We start from the raw sequence: 22,002 nt of genomic DNA, 5'->3' as shown, positions 1-22,002 counted from the left end.
CATTTTACATTCATTAGTCTTACTTTTAAAAAGATTTACTTAATCTCCAGAGTTAGTATTGGTCATGCCACCTAAGAAGAAAAAACTAGTGAACTTTCAAAATTACCCCAACTTCACCTTAGCCACACTCTTCGACTTCTATTCACCCCTGACCTCTGCAATTCACCTGCTCTTATCCATGTTGATGCTCATGCACATGCTCTCATTGATCCTCACACTAGTGCATGCCTAAAATAGTGATCTCTAGCCCTTTTTTTTTAACGATGTGGAGGCGGGGGGGAGGGGGAGGTCAACATATGTTGAAGTGTTGAACTTTGATATCTCTGTTGGTATACAATTATACATGTGAAATGATGAGATTTTACTCTTATCAAAAAAAAAAAAAAACAAAACAAAGAGTGATACTCCAAATTCCCAGTCATTTTTCCTTACAAATATGAAAAATAATCGAATATTATCATTTGGGTCAAATTTGGATAGAAAGATGAAACAATCATCGAAGTTTGGATATTTAATCAGAAAACAAATTTTGGATACAATTTTTTTTTTTTGGGTAAAGAATATAGGATACATTAACATATACAAATTCGGATGCTGGTGGGTTTGTTTCGAATCTGTTCGATTTGCATCTCTACCCAAAATCATCACATCATCTGATTTCTCAATCGCCATTTTGTCGAAATAGACAAATAGGACAAACGCCAAATTGGAATGGAGGAGATTTGAGAAATGGTTCAGCTCACAAATGATTGGACACAGGTGTGTGCTGTTGAACACGTGAAGGTTTGGAGTTTGGAAGGCCTAACTCATCACCATTCACCACCAAAATACCAATAATCTCATCAGTTGTTACTGGTTAGAGTATTAACTTCATGGTTCACCTACCCAGGTGGAGAGAGAGATTGAGAGAGTTTTACTTTTCTATTTGTTATTCAGCCATTTTGACGGGGAGAGGAGAAGAGGGTCGCTTTTGTTACTATTCATAGTCTCTGACTCGTTCCCATTGAGTCGCTCCGTATTGATTATTGAATGTGATATGCCCACCGGCTATCGCGGCCTTTGATGAATCTATAAACTCCTCCTGACTTTCTATTCTCGTTAGAAAGAAGAAAGCTTCCTTCTCTGGTTTTGCACACACCTTGGAATTATCGTTCTCTTTTATATTCCCTCATTATGAATTCAATATGCTTTTCTGTGACTCTCAAGTCTCATCTTCTTCTCCGTTTAAATTTCTCCTTGAATCTTCGATAATTTCACTTCTTCGCCTTGCTTCTGTCTGACCCATCTGACGTTTTTGTTGGATTACTCAAAGGTGAGGGATTTTTTTAGGCCATTTCTCTCTATATAATGGTATCCCCTGCCCCTTTCTCTTCCTCTTCTTTTGTTACCAAGGAGCTGGTTCATGTGCATTGCCATTTCGTATATATTTTTTCTGCTCCTTACTGGTTTTTTTTTTTTTTCTCTTGATTCTCCATGTATGTTTCCTTCATTTCTTACATTTAAATTTAAATGTTCTGGGGAATTGTTTTGATGGGTTGTATTTATGATGCCCATTTGACTCTGTATTCGTTAATTATAAATGTAACATGATGGGTTTTGTTGCAATAGAAGAAAAATCCATGTGGAGATTTGGGTTTTGAGCTTATTGTCAAGATAGGTGGGGATAGAAATCGGGGGGAAGGTGACTGGAGGTGAATTCTGTTTGATTTAGTTCGTGCTTTGAAAGCTTCCAGTTTGATGGTATTCAACTAGAGGAGAAAGATATGTCAAGATAGGTGGGGATAGAAATCGGGGGGAAGGTGACTGGAGGTGAATTCTGTTTGATTTAGTTCGTGCTTTGAAAGCTTCCAGTTTGATGGTATTCAACTAGAGGAGAAAGATATGTCAAGATAGGTGGGGATAGAAATCGGGGGGAAGGTGACTGGAGGTGAATTCTGTTTGATTTAGTTCGTGCTTTGAAAGCTTCCAGTTTGATGGTATTCAACTAGAGGAGAAAGATAAAGCCAAAAGCAAAGCTTCTGCCCCCCCCCCCCCTCCCCTCCCCTCCCCTCCCCTTTTTTATTTATTTATGCCCCTCTCAATTGTGTAACTTATGTTCTGTCTGAATGTTTGTGCTGATTTCGTGTGTTTTTCTAGTTTAAGTTATGAGCTATACTGGATCTCGGATGAGTTTGATTTTGATGGGAAATCTATGTTATGGATTGTTCTGATACGAGTTCGTTGATTTCTCATAATTTTTTACCTTTTTGTATGTTGTTCCCCGTAATAAATCTTTGTAGTAGTAGTTCTGTTTGATGGGTTTTTTTTTTTTTTTTTTAATAATATTTTTGAGGCCATGAGTCTATTTCTCTCTTATTTTCGGAGGGGGAGGATGCATTCAACCCATTCAGTTGAGCTTTCTTGAATATAAAAGGACTTTGTTCCAGTAGACTAGTTGTTTGCTAATAATGTTCTCTAGCCTTAATTTAGTCTAAATTATGTCTTCTTTTCTGCCTTTTGATTTATGTGGTTCAATGAAGACAAGTGATTTAGTTTCTGTTTCTCTGTGTCCTGGTTTTTCAGAATGGCTGCTGCTGCATGTCACCTAGCAGTTGGGTCAATTCAGACTTATGGATGCAGCAACGAATCTGGACCTCAAAAGGCATTTGGGAATGTCTCTGTGAAATTGGTTTCAAATGGTCATCTGTTTAATGTAGGATTATTGAGAAGAGGAAGTTGTAGCACCCGTGGGTGCAAATTGGGTGTAATTCAAGCCTCAACTTTTCAAACTTCTGTGGCCGATCCAGTTTCATCCTCCACAAATAGCAATTCAAATGACTCCCGAAAGAAGTCTAGTAAGTTCATTTCTCTATTACCTGTTCTTGATTTCGTTCACGGTCATTGCCAATTTAGCTGTAATTTAAGTCAAAATTTCTTATCCTCCTCATGCATAGTTGGACTCTAACAATTAAAGTACTATTTTCATGATGTTTCCGAATTATCTGTCTCTCAATGTTTCAGATGAAGTTGCTTTGATATTGATTCGGCATGGTGAGTCTTTGTGGAATGAGAAAAACCTGTTTACTGGTTGTGTTGATGTACCCTTAACCAAAAAGGGTGTAGAAGAGGCACTTGAAGCCGGTAAGAGAATTAGCAACATACCTGTCGACATGATTTACACATCCGCACTGATCCGTGCCCAGATGACTGCTATGCTTGCCATGACCCAGCACCGTCGGAAGAAGGTGTCTTTTCTTAAGTTTTATGGCATTCAATTAACTTTTCTCTTTAAATAGCTATGAAAGGAATCTGCTATTTTTGAAGGGAGTGTTTGAATGACACTTCTATAGGTGTATTTAGAACTTGACACCTTATCTTATTCCCAAAAGTATTTAGTGCTGTTTTTCATTGAGTGGAAACCTGTCATTTCACATAGGGCATTAGATGTTGCATTAAATGACTTTCAACTTTTTGAAAACCTTTTTTTACCCCTGCATTAAATACTACATTAAATAACTTTTGGCAATAAAACAAGGGATAAAAAAGTAAGGTTACAAATCTATTGACACGTTAAGAGATGTCAATAAGAAAATCCCATTTTTAAATGAGAACAATGAGCTGATACCAACATCTGTTTCCACATTACCTTCAACATGTTTGTATGGACCATCTCTCTATGAGATGCTTATGTTTTACACTTTTACCCCTCTATACAAGAGAGGGTTTTCTTCCTCAACGCATAAAGAAAGGTCTTAAATACTCCTTTGGATAACTATATTTAGTTTGTCGGTTAGTGAGAAAACAACATGTGCTCCTCCTTCCACCCATCAGATTACCATTGTTGACACATGGTATCCTACTAATTATTGTTAGGCTTAACGATCTAGAAACCAATCTTTAGTTTGTATATTGTTTCATAGGGTTATGAATGACCTTATTGAAAACATTATCATTAATTTTTATCAAGGGAGTGGGCTCAATGGTCTTTTTTGGGTGAAGAAGGGCTCAATGATCTTGTTTCATGGTCGATCAAATGTTCTTTTTACATGACATGTGAAGTCTTGCAAGTGAAAGGATGAGGTTCAAATTTAATTTCTTGTATGTGATGAGTGTGCTTCTGTGGGTGAGGTGAGGATTACTTTGTTTAATTATTTGTTCTCTATAGTTGTTGGGGGAGGAAAATTTACAAAAGGATACATGTATACGAATACTTGAGACGTGCTCAAGTTGCTTGGTGGCCTTCAGAGGGCCTGGAGGGGGGGGGAAGGAGAGAGCAAAGTTCACAAGAGATGTCACCACTGGATGCTCGGTTCAAATTTCTAAGGGCTTGAAAATTGCAAGGATTATAGGGTTTTTACATGGCAGCAAGGCTTTAAGTATCAGGATTGGATCAGCCAATCCACCCATTCCACACCGGGATTGGCGGGGACCATTCTGATCCTACCTGTTGGATGAACTGATCTGGCTTTCTGGCATCTAAACCTCCTTTCCCAGTGGTTTTTTCGGCCTTCTTGCATTTCCTAGGCCAACACAGACATTCCCTCTCGATATTTGTCTCTTTTTATCTTATTGCTTCTTCTCAAGATAGGATGAGTGCCCCCTCCAGAGATTTCCGGCTGGATTATGGATGCTGAGACTTTCCTCTGTTGCAGGTTATGCAGCATAGAATGACCTCTGATCTCTGTAAACTCTGGCTGGTCGGAGTGTATAGGATCAGGATTGGATTGACCGATCCAATCCCAACCAGGTCGGGATAGGTGGAGTCCAACCATCCTGAAATCCTATCTTTAAAACCTTGTCGGACAGAGATAAGAATTCTGTTAGACTCGAGGGGAGGTAGGGGAAAAAGGAAGATGATTTGTCAAAGGAGTCAGATCATCCTTTTCACAAAGGATTAAACACATAGGAGAGGTGCTCATTTCATTTTGAGAGTAGTTATGAAATTTAATGGTGGCTCTTCCTCTGTAAGTTTCTCGCTTGTCTGGCCATTCTATGTCGGACATTTGTCTAGAGTATGGACACAGCTAGATACTCATTTGGATACTCCTGTGCATCTCTGCACATAGGCTAGCTCAACATGGTCCTACAGTGTTTCTTTACTCTCCTAAATTTCTCATTTACCATTTGTTTTTTCTTGCTTTACTAGCTTGCATAATAACACCCCCTAAATACATAAAATCTGTGAGTTCTACGTAGTTTGACTTACTATTGATATAATTTATTCCTATATTACAAAGAGGCAAGAGAAGAGAAACTACTCTTCCATAATCTAAGCATCAACCAGTCCCAATGTGACTACGCAGTTTTGTTTTGCTATGCGACATGGCATAACATGTTATAGCTTTGCCCCTGTTTCTGTATTTTTGGGGGGTTGCTTTTTTTTGTATCCACAGATCATAGATTTCGGTGTGCTTTATGTAGCAGAGGACAGGTAGAGGGATTCCGTTGGATTCAAGGGGTGAAATGGGTTAGCGGACAGACATATTTTCCCTTTCTAAATTTTACAAGTTTGAAAATTGCCATCTTCTCTAAGAACTTGAGAATGCTATTGGCCTCTCAGTCCTGTCTATCAATTCACATTTCTTGGGCCATTTAGCAATTCAGAATCCATGGTTATGTTTTTGGGTTGTTTTTATTATTGAACTAAAGATATCTTGAATCGTACCGCTAAGTAAGGGTCTCAATCATACTGCAGTTGCATCAAGCATGCAAAAACAGGTTAGATGTGTGGACTGTAGGACCAACTGTTGTATTATATTTCACATTTGTGGCTTCTGATTCGAACATTCAAGGGAAGTAATATTTAGACGGTATTTATTTGATTTTCACATTTTGCAGGTGCCAATCATTGTGCACAATGAGAGTGAACAGGCAAAAGCATGGAGTCAGATTTTCAGTGAGGAAACTAATAAACAGACTATTCCAGTAATAGCAGCTTGGCAATTGAATGAAAGAATGTAATTACATTTTTCCAAGTGTTTGGTTTGCTTGTTATCCCCCTCAATCTCTTTTCACAACTAATGTTTCTTGCATGAAATGCTTTGCAATTCACTCTTTTCCACAGGTATGGGGAGTTGCAAGGTCTTAATAAGCAGGAAACAGCAGATAGATATGGAAAGGAGAAAGTGCATGAGTGGCGTCGAAGCTATGATATTCCTCCCCCCAATGGCGAGAGCTTGGAAATGTGTGCTCATAGAGCAGTTGCTTATTTCGAAGAGCAAGTATGTGGTTATTTGCTTCTATCCAAATGTCTGGTTCTTTATTATTACGTGGTCAATTTGAAAGGCCTCTTAATGTTTGATTGTTGATCTACTATTGGTCTAAAACTACTTTAGGATAATGAATTTTGACTGGTGGAATACATTGCAGATTGAACCCCAACTTCTATCTGGGAAGAATGTGATGATTGCTGCTCATGGGAATTCTTTAAGGTCCATTATCATGTATCTTGACAAATTAACTTCTCAGGAGGTGAGAAACTATTTATCATGCACAAAATTTTATTTTAATTTTTTTTGGCTTTTGGTTGACAAAAAGCCATGGCTCTAAACAGAGTTTAATGGCGAAGAAGAACCCATGTAGTTGGGAAAAGGCTTAGTTGAGTTGTGTAAACTTTTATGGTTTTTGGCATTGTTGTGTAATGTATCTATTATGTTCTTTTCTACAGGTTATTAGCTTAGAACTGTCAACTGGGCTTCCGATGCTTTACATATTTAAAGAAGGGAAATTTATCAGGAGGGGAAGTCCAGTAGGACCTACAGAGGCTGGTGTTTATGCTTATACTAGGGTATGCAACTCCGTCCTTTGTTATTCTTTAGATATTTTTTATGCATACTAAGTTCTGTTTGAGGTTCAAGTTTGGCATTCTTTAAAGTTTTCATAACAGGGCATGGAAATATGTGTTTAAACAGAAACTGGTTCATTATTTTAAGTTGCTTGTTAAGTCTTTTAACGATAACAATAACAACATAACCTTATCCAAACTAATGGGTTCAGCTTGTTAAGTCTTTTAAACATCAGTCAATTACTCAAAATTATGTGGTTGGCTTTCCTGAGGTTGGTGGTCCAACTACAGTTGCACCAATAGAAATACATGCACAGTCTTCTAGGTTTTTTACCAATTTGTTTTTGGCCACCAATAGCTTCCAGCACTCCCCCTACCCCCACCCCCACTCCCACCTTCAAAAAAAAAAAAAGAAGAAGAAGAAGAAAAGAAACAAAAGGCTAATGATACGGTAAATGCAGACTCAGGAATAACTGTAGAGCTCTGAATTTTTCTTCTTTTTGGGACAAAATGTAGGTTGTCCATGCACTCCGAAAATCAGAATGTGCAATTTTTGGTTGTGGACAAGAATGGCCTAAATGTTTTTGGGAAATTGGAGCTATACTTGGTTGGGTAAGATGAGAGAATATTACGGTCAACACTAGAAGGCTAATCAGTAGCACTAGGTGATGAAGATCAGAACCCTAAAATGAGGAAGAACCGCATGTCAGGAGACCAGCAATAGAGCAGCAGGCCCAACGTGATCCAAGATTGGACCAAGAAACTAGTTTAGGAAGAGGATGGGATTGAAAGAGTTTCTAATGTATAAAACATTTTATGGAATATCAGGGGATTGGTGAGGTGGAAGAGGGGTGTAAGTTAAAAGGGTGTTGAGGAGATGGGAATCATATGTAATTATCTTACTAGAGCAAAGTGGAGAAAAGAATTGGGATATGGTCAGAGGTATATGGAACACGTGACATTGGAATGGAGATACCTATTTTCTGAAGAAGTATGATCCATAAGCGTGAACCTAGTTCAGCTGACCAATTATTCCTTCCTTTTCAAGCATTAAGTATGAATAGACAAGATCTTACATGTGTTGAAGACTTACCGAAAAAACTAATTTGGGCTGCAGGGAATTAAAAACTTCATTCAAGGAATGGAATCTTTTTGTATGGGTAATGGACCTAGACACTACTACAATTGTGCCTAATCTGAAACAATTCACAAGTGAACCCAGAAGATAGGATAGAACTCACCCACCTTAAATAAAAGAACTCCCCTATTTATTGAAACATGAGAAATAAACTTAAGTAAAACAAAACAGTAAGAATGCTAACCTAGATTGTCATCCCAATTGATTAACTCTTAGCAATGGGGTTATCAATTGGACCCATAAGTGGCTCCACATTGGCCCTACAGAAGAATCCAATGCCCAAGTCAACGAATTTGTTGTCGATGTTCTGCATCATCTGGGTTATATTCAAAGCTTTGTCAATATGGGGTATTTTTCGCAATTCTTTTTTTAAAACAATATCCTAGAACAACTGAGTTGTCTGACAGGTGGGGGTGTCTTACAATTGTGAATGGGTTTGGACTGATTTTTTTCAGTAATCTAGTCTGCATTCACAATGAAGGGCCCTGCAGTGGATAGAGATGGATAGTTGTGGCTTGTGGTCTTGGACCTAAATCTGTGTTTGAAGCACTGTAGTTGGCTTTAACAGTAAGGTTGGGAACACAGAATTCTGTAATAAAAATGCTTCTGATAAGATCCAAATAATATTTAATTTCATCCTACTTTCTTCTCTCACCATATATAAAGCAAAAATATGACTTAAAAATTTAGACCAACTTCGACTCCCAGAAACATTCTAGTTAGTTTCCTAATCAACCACAGGTATTTCTGACTTGGAGAAGTTTCTAAATGATATTTCTAAACTAATCAGAAACAAAATCTTCTTTTTACAAGTCAAAGATTTTGTCAAGGAAAAACGGAATCGTTAATGTTTGTAAATGCCATTGTGGTCCATGTGGTATGCACAGAAGATGGGCCTCCAATTGATGCAACTCACCTGGAGATCAACCTGAATTTACTTTTAATCATATTTATTGCAGCTCAATCATTTAGTTCTACATTGTAACCTTTACTGTTGAATCCCCCCGATCTGTCCGAAACAGTAAAGAAGGGGGTGTCTGATAGCATAAAATATGAATCTATTTGTTTTACTTGTTTAATTCCAATCCATATTATTATCTATTTGATCACAAGTTGACTCATGACTCTGTTTCTACTTTCTACTTATTTTTCAATGCAGAGTTTAGCGCTTTATCGGCAGAAGTTAGATGAAATGGTTCACTAGTGTATTTAAAAAGCAGGTTAGCGATATGTAATTTGATCTTCTTTTGATACAAATACCTTCAGTGTGCACATGCAAGTTTTTCCATTTCTTCCGGGGCCTATTCTCCATTAGGTGATTCCCTTTTTTTTCTTTTTTTGGATATAGGTTTTATTTCTTGATGTTCAATATTCATTGCTATTGGTATCATGTTAGCTTATAAAGCTCTCATGTGAAAACTACTTCCTCGCAACCAATGGGTTTAAGGCTTCGTCCACAGATGGGGAAAAATGGATGCTCTAATTTTCTTTTGGAAGGAGTCAACTAAGCTGATGAGTTGTATTAGGTACTTAGCCATTGTCTCTGTTTCCAGAGTAGATATCAATGGATGTTTGATTATTTACAAGGGATCCTGTAAATTATAATTATGTAATAGGGACTGTAAGTCTGTAATAAGACTGTAATTCTTTTTTTCTTCTATTGTTTGATTTTTTGCTGGCACATCTTAATGAATCACATCAAGAAAAGGATAACCCCTGTTTCTTGTATACCTCCATTGGTGGTAGACCCTGGTCTGTTTCAAAATCTGTTCTAACACCACAATTTCATGGCAGTTGCATGCCTAAAATATATCAGACATCACAATACCCATCACGCGAGTGCCCAACTGGAATTCTCAATAGATAGAACTCTGGCTCAGATTGTACAGACCCTTCTGATCACGCATATATGCTTCGCTGATGTCATATTTGTGTTCTCAAAAGCAACTATAACAAATCTTGCCAAGCTAATAAAGGTTGTCTTCATAGATTTGTCATGTTCTTGAGGCTTACTATGAACAAAAATCAGATTTCAGTTATTTTTTTCAACCACTGCACTTCCCATGAAAAATCCCATCTGGCACTGCTTTAATTATTCAAGAAGGTGAGAAACCTATTAAGCACCTAGTTCTATTCTGGTTTGGAGTCTTCAAATTCCCCAGAGGGTTGATTAACTCCATTGAGAGAAGCATTACTGAGTTCTTCAGACAAAAGGCATTCTGAGAGGGGGATTCACAAGGTCAAATGGACTACAGTCTGCTTGCCTTATAAGGAAGGAGGTCTCGGTTTCAGAAGGCTTAACAATTGGAACAATCCCTCTTGTAGATGGTACAAGGGAGGTGTGATTCCATCAAGGTAATCCACCTAAGATTCCTTTTTAACAGTGTCTTTAATTCCTCATTAAAGACATTTTGCACAAAAAGATATTATAAGAGAATTTAACATGTATGCCCCTAAAGAAGTAGATTTATTTCAATTATATCCCTTGAATTAATAATATCACATAATGGACCAACAAACATGGAATAATTTTTGTCGCTACGGTAGTCCATCGGATCGTCGTATTCAAAGAATCTTATTCATCAATTGAACATCAAAACATTTTCAAATACATTTAGAAAAAAATCTTTTTGTTCAACAAAAAAAAAAAAAAAAAAATCTTTTTGACAAAGCATGCCACTATTTTGTCCAGTCATGAAACAACATTCTCTCTCTTGATATTCGCCATATAAGGGAAGTGGATTCTCTATAAACTGTCTCTTTCGTCTATGAATTCAACACACCGATAGATAATCAGAATGACATTAATCGTTAGCACACTAAAATTCATAATGTTCGATTACAATGATAAGGACCTCACATGTTTGGAAAACAATTGTAATCTACTAAAAAGAATCTTATTCTTTAATCCAATTGACACTACTAAGCCATTCAAGATTATCATGTGACCGTGTTCAATATACAAACATATGTACACTCACACTTGTATTTAGACCTTGGACCTTCATTTCGATGATCACATAGTGTGTCAACTGTATGAACAAAATGCCAAATTATGTCTTTAATTATGAACAACTTCTAGGTTAAAATGTAAGAACAATAACTGCTTATTTTAATCGTACAAATCATTCAAGAATAAACTATTTAAAAGACTTTCCATTCATGGGGCTAAGGAACTCCTTTCATAGCCTGTATATCCCCAAATTCTGAGAACATTGCGATTGCAAAATACAACGCCACTCTAGAAAAGAGCACTTCTTTCCATTAAGAACTTACCATTTATTCTCAACTAGATTTGAGTAAAAATAACTAAATTGAGATAAGCTCTGCTAACGTCCATGAAAATGCACTTGGAATCTACGATTTGGGAGAGGGAAGAACCCTAAATCACATTACCTTGCTCTGATTGGTAAAAGGTGTAAGCTCTGTCCTTCCCCTCCTCTCTGCGATCCCATTGGGGCTTTTTTCCCCTTTCCCTCCTTCTCTAACTCTAATGTATAAATGGAAGTTGTAGTGACTCGACCTTGCTTTTCTCCTTGGGGCCACTCCCCCACCCCAAAAAAAAAAAAAAAAAACTCTACCTTTGCTTTGATTGGTAAGAGCTATCCATTGGGTAATCCACTTATGATTCATTTTTTATAATATCTTTAATTTTTAATTAAAGATTTATGTAAACAATGATATTATAAGTGGATATAATGTATATCCTATCAATGAAGTAGATTTATTACAATTAAATTCCTTCATTTAACAATATCACATAATGGATCTATAGGTATGGAATTAATTAGGGTAAATTACACATCACCTTTTGGTTTTCAAATGAAACTCAGACCACCCCATTGTTTTTGGAAAAACTCAAATCATCCTTAGTTTAGACCCCAATGTGACAAATTAGTCTCTACCATTAGTTTTATGTTGTTAAGTGATGATGTAACCAGTTAAATAAATTTAAATTCCTAAATTACCTTTGACTAATGTTGAAGATGAAGGAAGGGTAGTATTGTAAATTTAATTCTAATGTTTTAGTACAAGGGTAAAATAGTTCTTTCAAACCAATAACTAACAGTAGACTAACACCGTTATTATAGAGGGGGTGATTTGAGTTTTTTCAAAAACTAGGGGGTGATTTGAGTTTCGTTTGAAAACCAAGGGGTGTCGTGTAATTTACCCAATTAATTACTGTCATCACCCTAGTCCCTTAAATCGTCATATGTAGAGAATTTGATTCATGATTTGGACACCAAAACATTTGAAAAATAATTATTATTTCATAATTTATTTTTAAATCCTTTTGTCAGCAATTTACAAAGAATGCCACTAGTATCAAAATCTTGTCCAATTATGAAACGATAGTCTCTCCCAATGTTCACTTGTGAACACTATAAATCCAACACACCAATATACAGGTGTTTTATATCAACCGTTAGAATAATGCCTAACTGTATTGATATGGACCTCAAAGTTCTGGGGTCTAATTGCAATCTACTTAAGAAAATTTTGTTTGCTAACACAACTCGCAGTAGTCTATTCAAAATTCCCATGTGATCATGTTTGGTATAAAAACATATATGCACTCGCACTTTTATCTGAAATTTCCATTCAAAAGATCACATAATGTGTACAACTACATGAATGAAATGCCCAATTTTGTCCCTAGTTGTGAATAACTACTAGATTAAAATCTAAGGACAATAACATTATATTTTAATCATGTGAATCAATAAAGATTAAATTATTTAAATATGAATTTAAAGGACTCATAATCAAAAAAATTCCCCCACACTCGTGAATGGCGACACGGGGTACCCTCTCCCATTTTCAGTCATCCTCAAGTTTCCTAGCTCGTATGGACATAATTGAGCTGTCGAAGATGATATGATAATGCTAACCAAGACTAATGTAACATTTATGGATGAGCCCTTCCAAATATGGGAGTGTTCCCATGAAAGAATTTTGTCAGTAGGGTTCTCTTCCATTTTTTTTGGGGAGGTGGGAGGGGGGATCTTTATCCTCTCAATTACATTGCCTGTACTTGACTCAAGTACATCTAACAGAGGAGGTAGAAATGACTATCCTACCCCCTGCTTGAACACACTCCCTGAGGTGGGGTCCACCTCCCTCTATTAGATGTACTTGACGGTCAAGTACGGGTAGTGTAATTAAGAGGATAAAAATTCGTGGAGGGGGGGCGGGGGGGGGGGGGGGGTTTGAAACTGTAAGGCTTAATTGTGCACCAAAATTGAATGCCAGACTAGTAAAACTTCTATGTGGCAGAAATGTGAGACCCACTAACTTGGGATTTGGCTCTCCTCTAGCCATAGCGGGAGCTAGAGGGTCATTTCACAGGTGGGACCCAAGTAGGGGGTATGGTCATGTCACAGGGGGCCCACTTGGGTCCCACCTGTGAAATGACCAAACCCCCGCTTGTTTTGCTGGGCTGGACCCTCCAACTCCTGCCACGGATGGAGGAGAGCCAAAATGGCTAATTGGATCTGCTTGGGTGGAAGGGAAGGCAATCGAGATCTTCTACGGCGCGCTACCCTGTCCTGCCCTTAGTTAGTAAATTCGCGTATCATACGTGTATTATACGCGTCGTCACATTTTTAAACGTATAATACTCCCATCCCCGTATTTTCCCATATTTTTATTTAAAAAATGCATTTTTTAATCGATTGAGTATTATACTCATATAATACGCGTATTATACATTTTTTTTTAAAAAAAAAATTTACCCAAAAGATTAGAATTTAGGGAAACGATTTCACTTTCCCTTTCGTCCCTTTCGATTTGCGTTGAACATCCAACCGTAGCAGGCAACAGTAGCAGCCCTCCATCTCCAATCATCCTCGCCATCTCCGTTCAACAAAGCGGCACTTAAGTCTTGTACTCTCCTCTTGTTTCTCTGGTCTTTGAACTTTGATGGTGGTAGTGAAGCAAATGAATCTGGTGTGATATTGACGAGCACGGCTCAATCTCTATTCTATTTTATTCTTGTTTTTCTGTCTCTTGTAGCTAATGTGTACAGTGGAGATCCATATCTGGAACTCTCCCTCTTGTCTTGTGTTGGTTAATTAGTGGGAGTTCATCCCCCTTCACAAGAACACATCTAGTTAAAAATATATGGTTATCTCATTGTAGATAGAAAGAAATGTAGTGTTGGAAGAATGATTTAATGATAAGGTAATCAACTTGCTCATGTCATTTTCAGACAATCTACATTCATTTCTTGTAGATTATTGATATTTTGGTATATTAAATGATAATCTTAGAGATGTTATATAGCATATTATATTATTGTGTTTATTTTAGTTCATAAAATCATGATATTATTTTGTTTATTAGGTGGTGAATGCATGTTATATAATGAATATATGTCCGTTTTTTTAAAAGTATTATTGCCGTCTATGCCGTATTATATCCGTATTAAACGCGTATCGTATTATTACAGTATGCGTTTTATGAAGCCGGATTTTTGAAAAGTATTATTACCGTCTAGTCCGTTTAATTGCCGTACGTATCCGTTCCCGTTCAATTGCCGTTCCCGAACTTACTAACTAAGGTCCTGCCTGTGCTGCACAGACACAGGGCCGCATGCAATGACCGCCTTACCCCCGCTCAAGTAGGGGTAAAGGGCGGCCAATGTGCGCTGCCTTGTGTCTACGTAGCATGGCAGGACGGGCAGCCCTCGCCATGGACGATCTGGATCCAAGGTACGGTGGAGAAAGTAATTGTGAGTAACCGTTGCACTTAAGTGGCAACGGTTATATCTTATATGACAGTGTATCAAGCACAACTGACTCAACACCACCACTCGTCATTCCAAGCAGTTGATGTATCATGCATCACAAGCGAAGGGAGAAAGCAAAATGACTGGATATGGGTTCACTGGACTGAAGGGATTTGATTCCTCTACTGCCGCTGTCCGTGCGGTCGGCATGCAGCCTCACACAGGCAGGGGCAAAATGACCGCCCTACCCATCTTAAATGTTCTGAATTAAAAAATAAATAAAATGATTATGTACTGATTTCATATGGATTTGGATCCTCTACGACGCAGCTGCCTGTCCTGCTTGTACTACGAAGACACATGGCTTTGCACAAAGACCTCCTTATCCCTGCCCGAGCGCCTTGCCCGAGTGGAGGTAAGGGTCGTAAGGCGGTCTTTGCACGCAACCCTGTATCTGCACAGTACAGGGACTACAGGCAGGACGGGCAGCTGCGCCATTGAAGATCTAAATGCATTTCACATAACACGTAATTTACAAAAGTCTCCCTAAAAATTAGGGAGAATGGATCTTCAGCACATACATGTGAGAGGTAACCATCTGTCCCTTTTGTTATCATAACTAGAGCTAGAGACTATCCCTCCTCACCTTGTAAATGTAGAGGAACTGAACTCGAAATTACGTGGTTGAGGGCAGTGCAGGAAGGATATGCGTAACTGGCCGGGCATTCCCTTAATCCGGATGAGTAGGATGTGTTTGTTACGTGGTTGAAGGGTTCTCCTCTCTTCATCCATGGCCTTCGGAGTTCGAAAGAGAGAGCCCAAAAGAATAGCAAGATTCTATAGAGCAAGTGCAGAGTTCTCCATCGTCACTTTTTTTTTTTTCCCTTCTTTTTTCTTTTCATCTTTAATTTTGATTTGTTAATAAGTATTGAAGGGATGGATTTATGAATTTGAACGAATTCGTCGTCTTCCTTTTCTGAGCGATCAAAATTGGTTACCCACCCACCCACGTTGAAATGACCGAAGTAAGCACAAACACAAACACAAACACAAATGATAGTTCTGTGAAGAACAACGATGAGAATGATAAGAAAAAGAAGGTACATTAATTACCACCCATTAATTAATATTTTCTTCCCTTACACTACTGGGCTGGTGTCTTTCTTTAACTAGGTTCCTCCATTAATAAGCCTAATTAACCCTGATAATTTTTCTCCTTATTTATTTATTTATTTTAGTTAAAATTTCATTCTGGCGGGTCAAAGTCTTCCATCCTTCCAAAAATTTTTGGTTCGAAATGGAGAAAAAGAACTGATGAAGAAATATTTGGGAGAAATGAAGTTGTTCTTGGTATATATTCCTTTCATTCTATTCCACAGTATTTGTGCAGATTGTATATATGCTGTGTTGTTTTTTTGATTTTTTTTTTGGTTCACAGATCTTGAAAAGAGGATTATTTCAAGGAGGAGAGCAATTTTTATGGACGCATCTCCTTATATGACAAAAAGCTTCTCAGGTGAGCCGGGGAGATCAATAGAGAGTTTGTAATTAAATTCCAACCCGGTTGGCTTTTCTTTTTCAATGAAATGATTATTGGGTCTTTCTTTTTTAATCTGTTAAGAAATTTATTATTGGTCTGGAGATAGAAAATCTGACTCTTCTAATTTCTCTTCTTTACATTCAGAAAGACATGGAACAACACGCGGGGAAAGCCTCATACTCTCTAACTTTGATGGTAGAATGTCCCCAGTAGCAGAAGTTCATGAGTGCAGGTATAATTAAATTCTCTCTTTTGGGTTTAATTAAGGAGATCTCCTAATTGCTTTACATATTATAGGTCTGAATTGAATCTCACATGAAAAAACCAAACTGGGATTTTATGTTGCAGGATATTTGTTGCAACATGGAATGTGGGAGGTAGAAGCCCTCATAATGGCCTCAACCTTGAAGATTTCTTGCAGGTGGAGGGCTCTTCAGACATATATGTCTTGGGGTATGTTAAATTGTTTTCCCTTTTTTTATGATTCATCATCAAGACTGAAAGAGCATGAAGAGAATATAATTTATGGAAAATTTTGTAATTAATTTCAATTTAAAAGCCCAAATGATCTCCAAAATTGGCTGAAGTTATCTAAGTCATAAATGGCCACTCATAGGCTACAGTATCAAAATCTAGGTCAATCAGGGCCAGGTTGGGCTGGGTTGAAGGTATGTTAGGCCCTGACAGGGAGGGGCTAGGCTTGGGCTAGGGTTCAGGGAAAGCCCGGCCCGGCCTGGCCCAGCCCAGCCCAGCCCTCATAATAGCCTCAACCTTGAAGATTTACCTTATATATATGGATTTCCTAATTGTCCGTTTCTTTTTTATCTCTTCTTACAGGTTTCAGGAAATCGTTCCTCTAAATGCAGGAAATGTTCTAGTAAGTGAAGACAATGAACCCGCAGCAAAATGGCTTGTACTAATAAACCAGGCCCTTAACACTAACAGACCATTAGAAGTAGAATCGAATTTCCATTCTTCTGACTCAAACCGTGGCTCAACTCACAACAATAGCAACACAAAGGATTATAAATCTCAAGGAAGCTTCTTCTCCCAGAAAACTTCTTTCAAAGCTCTAAGAAGGAAGTTGAGGGGAGATAGTAGCCACCTGAAGAGCTGCAAGTGCAATAATTCATTTCGGGATAGAAGAAGAATGACAGAGATAGACGAACTCCTTCAAAGAGGTGGTGGAACCACATCTCTCCAAATCCGTCATAAGAACTCAAATGAAGATCTCTTTTCTGCTACAGATGGACTTTTATCGCCGACCCATGCCAACTACCGCCTTATAGCCAGCAAACAAATGGTGGGCCTTTTCCTCTCCGTGTGGGCAAGGAAGGAGCTAGTGCAACATATCGGCCACCTCAGACTCACCTGTGTTGGGAGAGGGATCATGGGCTACCTTGGTAACAAGGTCAGTGTTACTTTTCACGTGAAATTAATAATCTTACATCGGCAGTGAGTAGTCCGATGTAGAGACTTATAAGTACTTGGATATCTTATCTTTAACCGTTAGCTTTTAAGGATGAGTTCTATTCAAGTCCCAACAAGTGTATCAGAAACGCAGCTTTGATAATGAAGGTGTTTATGGAATGTTGCAGGGATGCATAGCAATTAGCATGACATTACACGAAACGAGCTTCTGCTTTGTATGCAGTCACTTGGCTTCAGGAGAGAAGGAGGGAGACGAGCTCAGAAGGAACTCAGATGTAGCTGAGATCCTCAAGAGTACGCAGTTCCCCAAGATCTGCAAGAACGGAAGGATCCCTGAGAATATCTTAGAACACGAGTATGTTCATAATTAAACCCACTGTTTTTCTTATCTTAAATAGTTAAATCCTAATTAGTGGTGTTAATTCTATTTGACTTTGATTCGTGTTTTTGTTTTTTAAAATTTATGATTCTAAAATCTACAGCCGAGTGATTTGGCTGGGAGATTTAAATTACCGGATGGCTCTTAGCTATGAAGAAACGAGGGTCTTATTGGAGGATAATGATTGGGATGCTCTTCTTCAAAAAGATCAGGTTTGCATGCTCTCTAATTTTTTCCTATTACAAAGCTTGAAAGGGCTTTGTTTGGTCAAAAAATGCTGCTTACATCAGAGCACCATGTTTGGGCAAAATATTCGAAAAAGGATTCTGTCCAGCAGTGGCGGGAGTTGGACTGTCCAACCTTACTAAATGACTGCAAAAACAGGGGTGGGATATGTAAGATTTCCATAAGGTGGGCTGGCATAGTCCCACTTTATTTTATTAAAATCGGTTTAATTGTATTGAAGAGAGCTGCCTTAATGGTATGAGTCCAGTTACCATGTGTGGACCTAAAGTATTGTTTCCTTATCTGAGGGTTAAAAGATCTAACCTCTGCTGCACAACCCCAAACATGTAGGTGAGATAAATTTGGCTTCTTGCCAGTCCACGTCTCATAGGGAGTTTTGGGAACAGACTTACTAGGCACTTTGTTCAAAATATATACTGTTGTTTTCAATGCATCACCCCACAAGAAATTCGGTAAAGATGAATTGTTTATCATGCTTCTGGCCACATCCATAAGGGTACGATTTCGCCTTTCAGCCACCCCATTCTACTCAAGGGATCCTGGCATAGTGTATTGAGCATCAATACCACATTCTTGTAAGAATCTAGGAAACGGTCCAGGGTTGCGCCTAAGAAGACAGATTGTTTTGGATACAAGAAATGGCTTGAGAATAAAGGAACTAAGAAACAGGAGGAAACCAAGTGAAGGAGAGATGGTGGTCTACATGGGGAATGGAGAGAAGACCCAAGTTGAATACATAGGAGTAGTTAGATTACATTTTTCTACTGGTTTTGTTTTGGATTTGAACAATGTAGAGAATACTATGGCAGATATGATGAAACTGAGCGCAACCCTGGACCGTTTGCTAGATTCTTACAAGAATGTGGTATTGATGCTCAATACACTATGCCAGGATCCCTTGAGCAGAATGGGGTGGTTGAAAGGCGAAACCGTACCCTTATGGATATGGTCAGAAGCATGATAAGCAATTCATCTTTACCGGATTTCTTGTGGGGTGATGCATTGAAAACAACAATATATATTTTGAACAAAGTGCCTAATAAGTCTCTTCCCATTCTCAGCAGAGGTTAGACCTTTTAATCCTCAGATAAGGAAACAATATTTTAGGTTCATACATGGTAACTGGACTAATATCATTACGGCAGCTCCCATCAACACAATTAAATCGATTTTAATAAAATAAAGTGGGACTATACCAACCCACCTTATGAAAATCTTACAGGATGATCATTTCACATGTGGGACATAACAGCAAAAATAGAGGTGGGATGATCATTTCACAGGTGGTCCCACACTGACATCATCGACATCCCTCTCCCATGGTTTAAACTCCAGAAATCCTTTCTATTTAGGTTTAGGTTTTGCTATTTGGCCCAACAATCCTATTGAACATCACCATGTGATATCCACATCAAAAACCCTTAAAACTGGGGTTGGAGGAAACCAACACATTCTTCCATACAAAGGATTGAGCAATCATGTTGCACTCATTATGAGTTTAGCGTTTGTTAATTTGTATAGAAACAAAAAGGAGAACCCACACCATCAAAACTGTTCTGTGCCAGTCATTTCAGTCATTTCAATTGTATGACCTAAAATACCACGATTAAGGAGGTATTTTTTCTTTTCCTTTTTTTTCGGGTAGAAGGAAGTAATTTTTTAAAAGACGGTATTAATAAGGATTGGATGGATGTCATAACTGGAAAAAGATAGTTCAAACCATTAAGTAGATCGTTGGAGAAATAATAATAGCGGTCAGACCGTGGGTTTTCCACTTTTCCTTTCCCCCCAGAGAAGGAAAGCTCTCTCTTAAATTACTCCGTTTATTTCTTCTTCAGTGTATAACGCTTCAATAAAAATAATAATTATTTCAAATAATGTTTAAAGCATTATTATCACATGTGTGGGATATGCTAAATTAGAGAAATCAGCACATGTCTAAATAATGAAATCACGCAGCTGACTACTTATACTAATGTCATGTCTATGTTTTTTTTAATGGGGTTTCTTATTAACACTTTGCTCATGGTTTCAAATAATTTGTAGTTTTATTTTTTTGCCCTATGATATACCGCACAAATTTTTTTTTTCTAACGAAAGCAATAGTGTCAATTCACATACTTGAAAAATGTGTATAACAGAAACACCTTTCAAATTTACCAAAAAAGAAACAAAATAGACTAACACTTTTTGATAATGTAATCTTACCTTTTTGCCCTTTTATATCAATTTCTTTAAAACCTTTTAAATAAGGCAAGAGACAATAAAAAGATATCAAATTCTAAATACACCTATAGAGGTGTCATTCATATACGACCTTTTTGAATTATGAAAATTTTTATCTAACTAGTTTCTCTATCTTTGAGTACAGTTGAATATAGAGAGGGAAGCCGGAAGAGTATTCACAGGGTTTAACGAAGGGAGGATTATGTTTGCTCCTACCTACAAATACTCACACAACTCTGACTCTTATGCTGGAGAGACCATCAAATCCAAGAAAAAACGTAGAACCCCTGCATGGTCTCTCTCTCTCTCTCTCATATTCATGTCCATGGACCTACATGAAATAAATTGATTAATAACAAAGAGCTTGAATTCCAGGTGTGATCGAATATTATGGTTTGGCAAAGGCATGGAACAGTTATCTTACACCCGTGGGGAGTCAAGATTCTCAGATCACAGACCTGTTTGCGCAGTCTTTATAGCAGAATCGAAGTTGAGGGACAATAGCAGGGTTAGGATGAAGGGATTCTCAACTCTTGGAACCAGGATGGAGTATGAGGATTGCATACCTCAAAGACATAGCTTCTACGAGTTTTGAACTACTTAATCCTTAACATGTATGTACATTCTCTTAAATCATTTATAATTTACTCACTAATTTGTTAGTAGAGAAGCCTACTAACAATTGGTGTTTATTGGTCAACAGAGAAATGAACCTGCTAATTTTTTAAGGGGAAGGGATCTACACATCTCCCACATGTATTGGTATATTCCACGCCAAATCAATGGACACACAAAAGGGTGTTCCTCATAATTTATACACAGTGATGACCCACATGGTCAAGGAAGAGAGAGAGTAGCAGAAAATATCAAAGGAGAGGAGAGTGTTTGAGAGGGTGTGTTCTACCAACAATTTGTACATAGGCTTTGTTTGTGTCGACGTAAAATGCCTGAAAGTAGACAAAGTAAAGGAAATATTTTACTTTCTTCTGTTATTTTACAAATTTGGATGAAAATTTAATAGGTTCTACTATACAAAATTATGTTCCTCCCTGCTACTTAGTATCTAATATATTTTGCACTCTCTAGAGTCTAAACTTGCTGCTAGACTAGAAAAACTACTCCCAAATACAAAATGGAATGATTGTAGTTTTGAACCACTTCTCTACTCATTTTCATCTGATTACCAAACGAAAAGCAATATATTCACTCTTAAACTTAGATAGAAAACACAAGATGTAAGAATGAGCACAAAGTCACAAACGGTTTTCTGAGATCTTCCTAAGTCAAGACTTTGTGTCGTGGTAAATGAAGTGGGTATAAAGAAGAGATTGTGAATATTTGCATTAGTTTGAATGGCTTCTCATCAGCATAGTGAATGTATTAGTAACATAACAACATGCAAGAATGAAGAATGAACATTGAAAGCAGAAATTCTGGGAAATCCCTCCTCAAGCTCATGTCTTCCAGAGCTCCATCCTCGTGACAATACTTTTGTTTACAACAAAGGTGCAATTAACAGGAACAAACATATTCATCCCAAAAGGAAAAG

At 37.7% G+C, this 22,002-nt stretch overlaps 2 protein-coding genes across 3 annotated transcripts; both read left to right on the top strand.

Moving 5' to 3' along the window:
- Positions 1-1,111: 1,111 nt before the first annotated feature.
- LOC122641017 (2,3-bisphosphoglycerate-dependent phosphoglycerate mutase 1-like) lies at positions 1,112-9,561 on the top strand. Of its 2 annotated transcripts, none has more exons than XM_043834341.1 (9): positions 1,112-1,312; positions 2,563-2,834; positions 3,001-3,224; positions 5,818-5,936; positions 6,044-6,200; positions 6,349-6,450; positions 6,647-6,766; positions 9,061-9,121; positions 9,250-9,561. In XM_043834341.1, the coding sequence occupies exons 2-8, from the start codon at positions 2,564-2,566 to the stop codon at positions 9,103-9,105; spliced, it is 1,038 nt and encodes a 345-aa protein (XP_043690276.1). In that variant the 5' UTR covers positions 1,112-1,312; position 2,563; the 3' UTR covers positions 9,106-9,121; positions 9,250-9,561. The 2 variants fall into 2 exon arrangements, with proteins under 2 accessions (XP_043690276.1, XP_043690268.1); XM_043834333.1 differs by having other exon boundaries at positions 2,555-2,834.
- A 6,086-nt stretch (positions 9,562-15,647) lies between these two features.
- On the top strand, positions 15,648-21,048 carry LOC122648522 (type I inositol polyphosphate 5-phosphatase 5-like). Its single transcript, XM_043841730.1, has 10 exons — positions 15,648-15,731; positions 15,870-15,981; positions 16,070-16,147; positions 16,316-16,403; positions 16,520-16,624; positions 17,009-17,582; positions 17,770-17,957; positions 18,085-18,193; positions 20,599-20,747; positions 20,829-21,048. The coding sequence occupies exons 1-10, from the start codon at positions 15,648-15,650 to the stop codon at positions 21,046-21,048; spliced, it is 1,707 nt and encodes a 568-aa protein (XP_043697665.1).
- The last annotated feature ends 954 nt before the right edge of the window (positions 21,049-22,002 follow it).

This window comes from Telopea speciosissima, chromosome 1 (genome assembly GCF_018873765.1).
Source record: "Telopea speciosissima isolate NSW1024214 ecotype Mountain lineage chromosome 1, Tspe_v1, whole genome shotgun sequence".
Lineage (NCBI taxonomy): Eukaryota > Viridiplantae > Streptophyta > Magnoliopsida > Proteales > Proteaceae > Telopea > Telopea speciosissima.
Note: the sequence above shows the minus strand (reverse complement) of the source record. Positions and strands in the feature narration are given on the sequence as shown.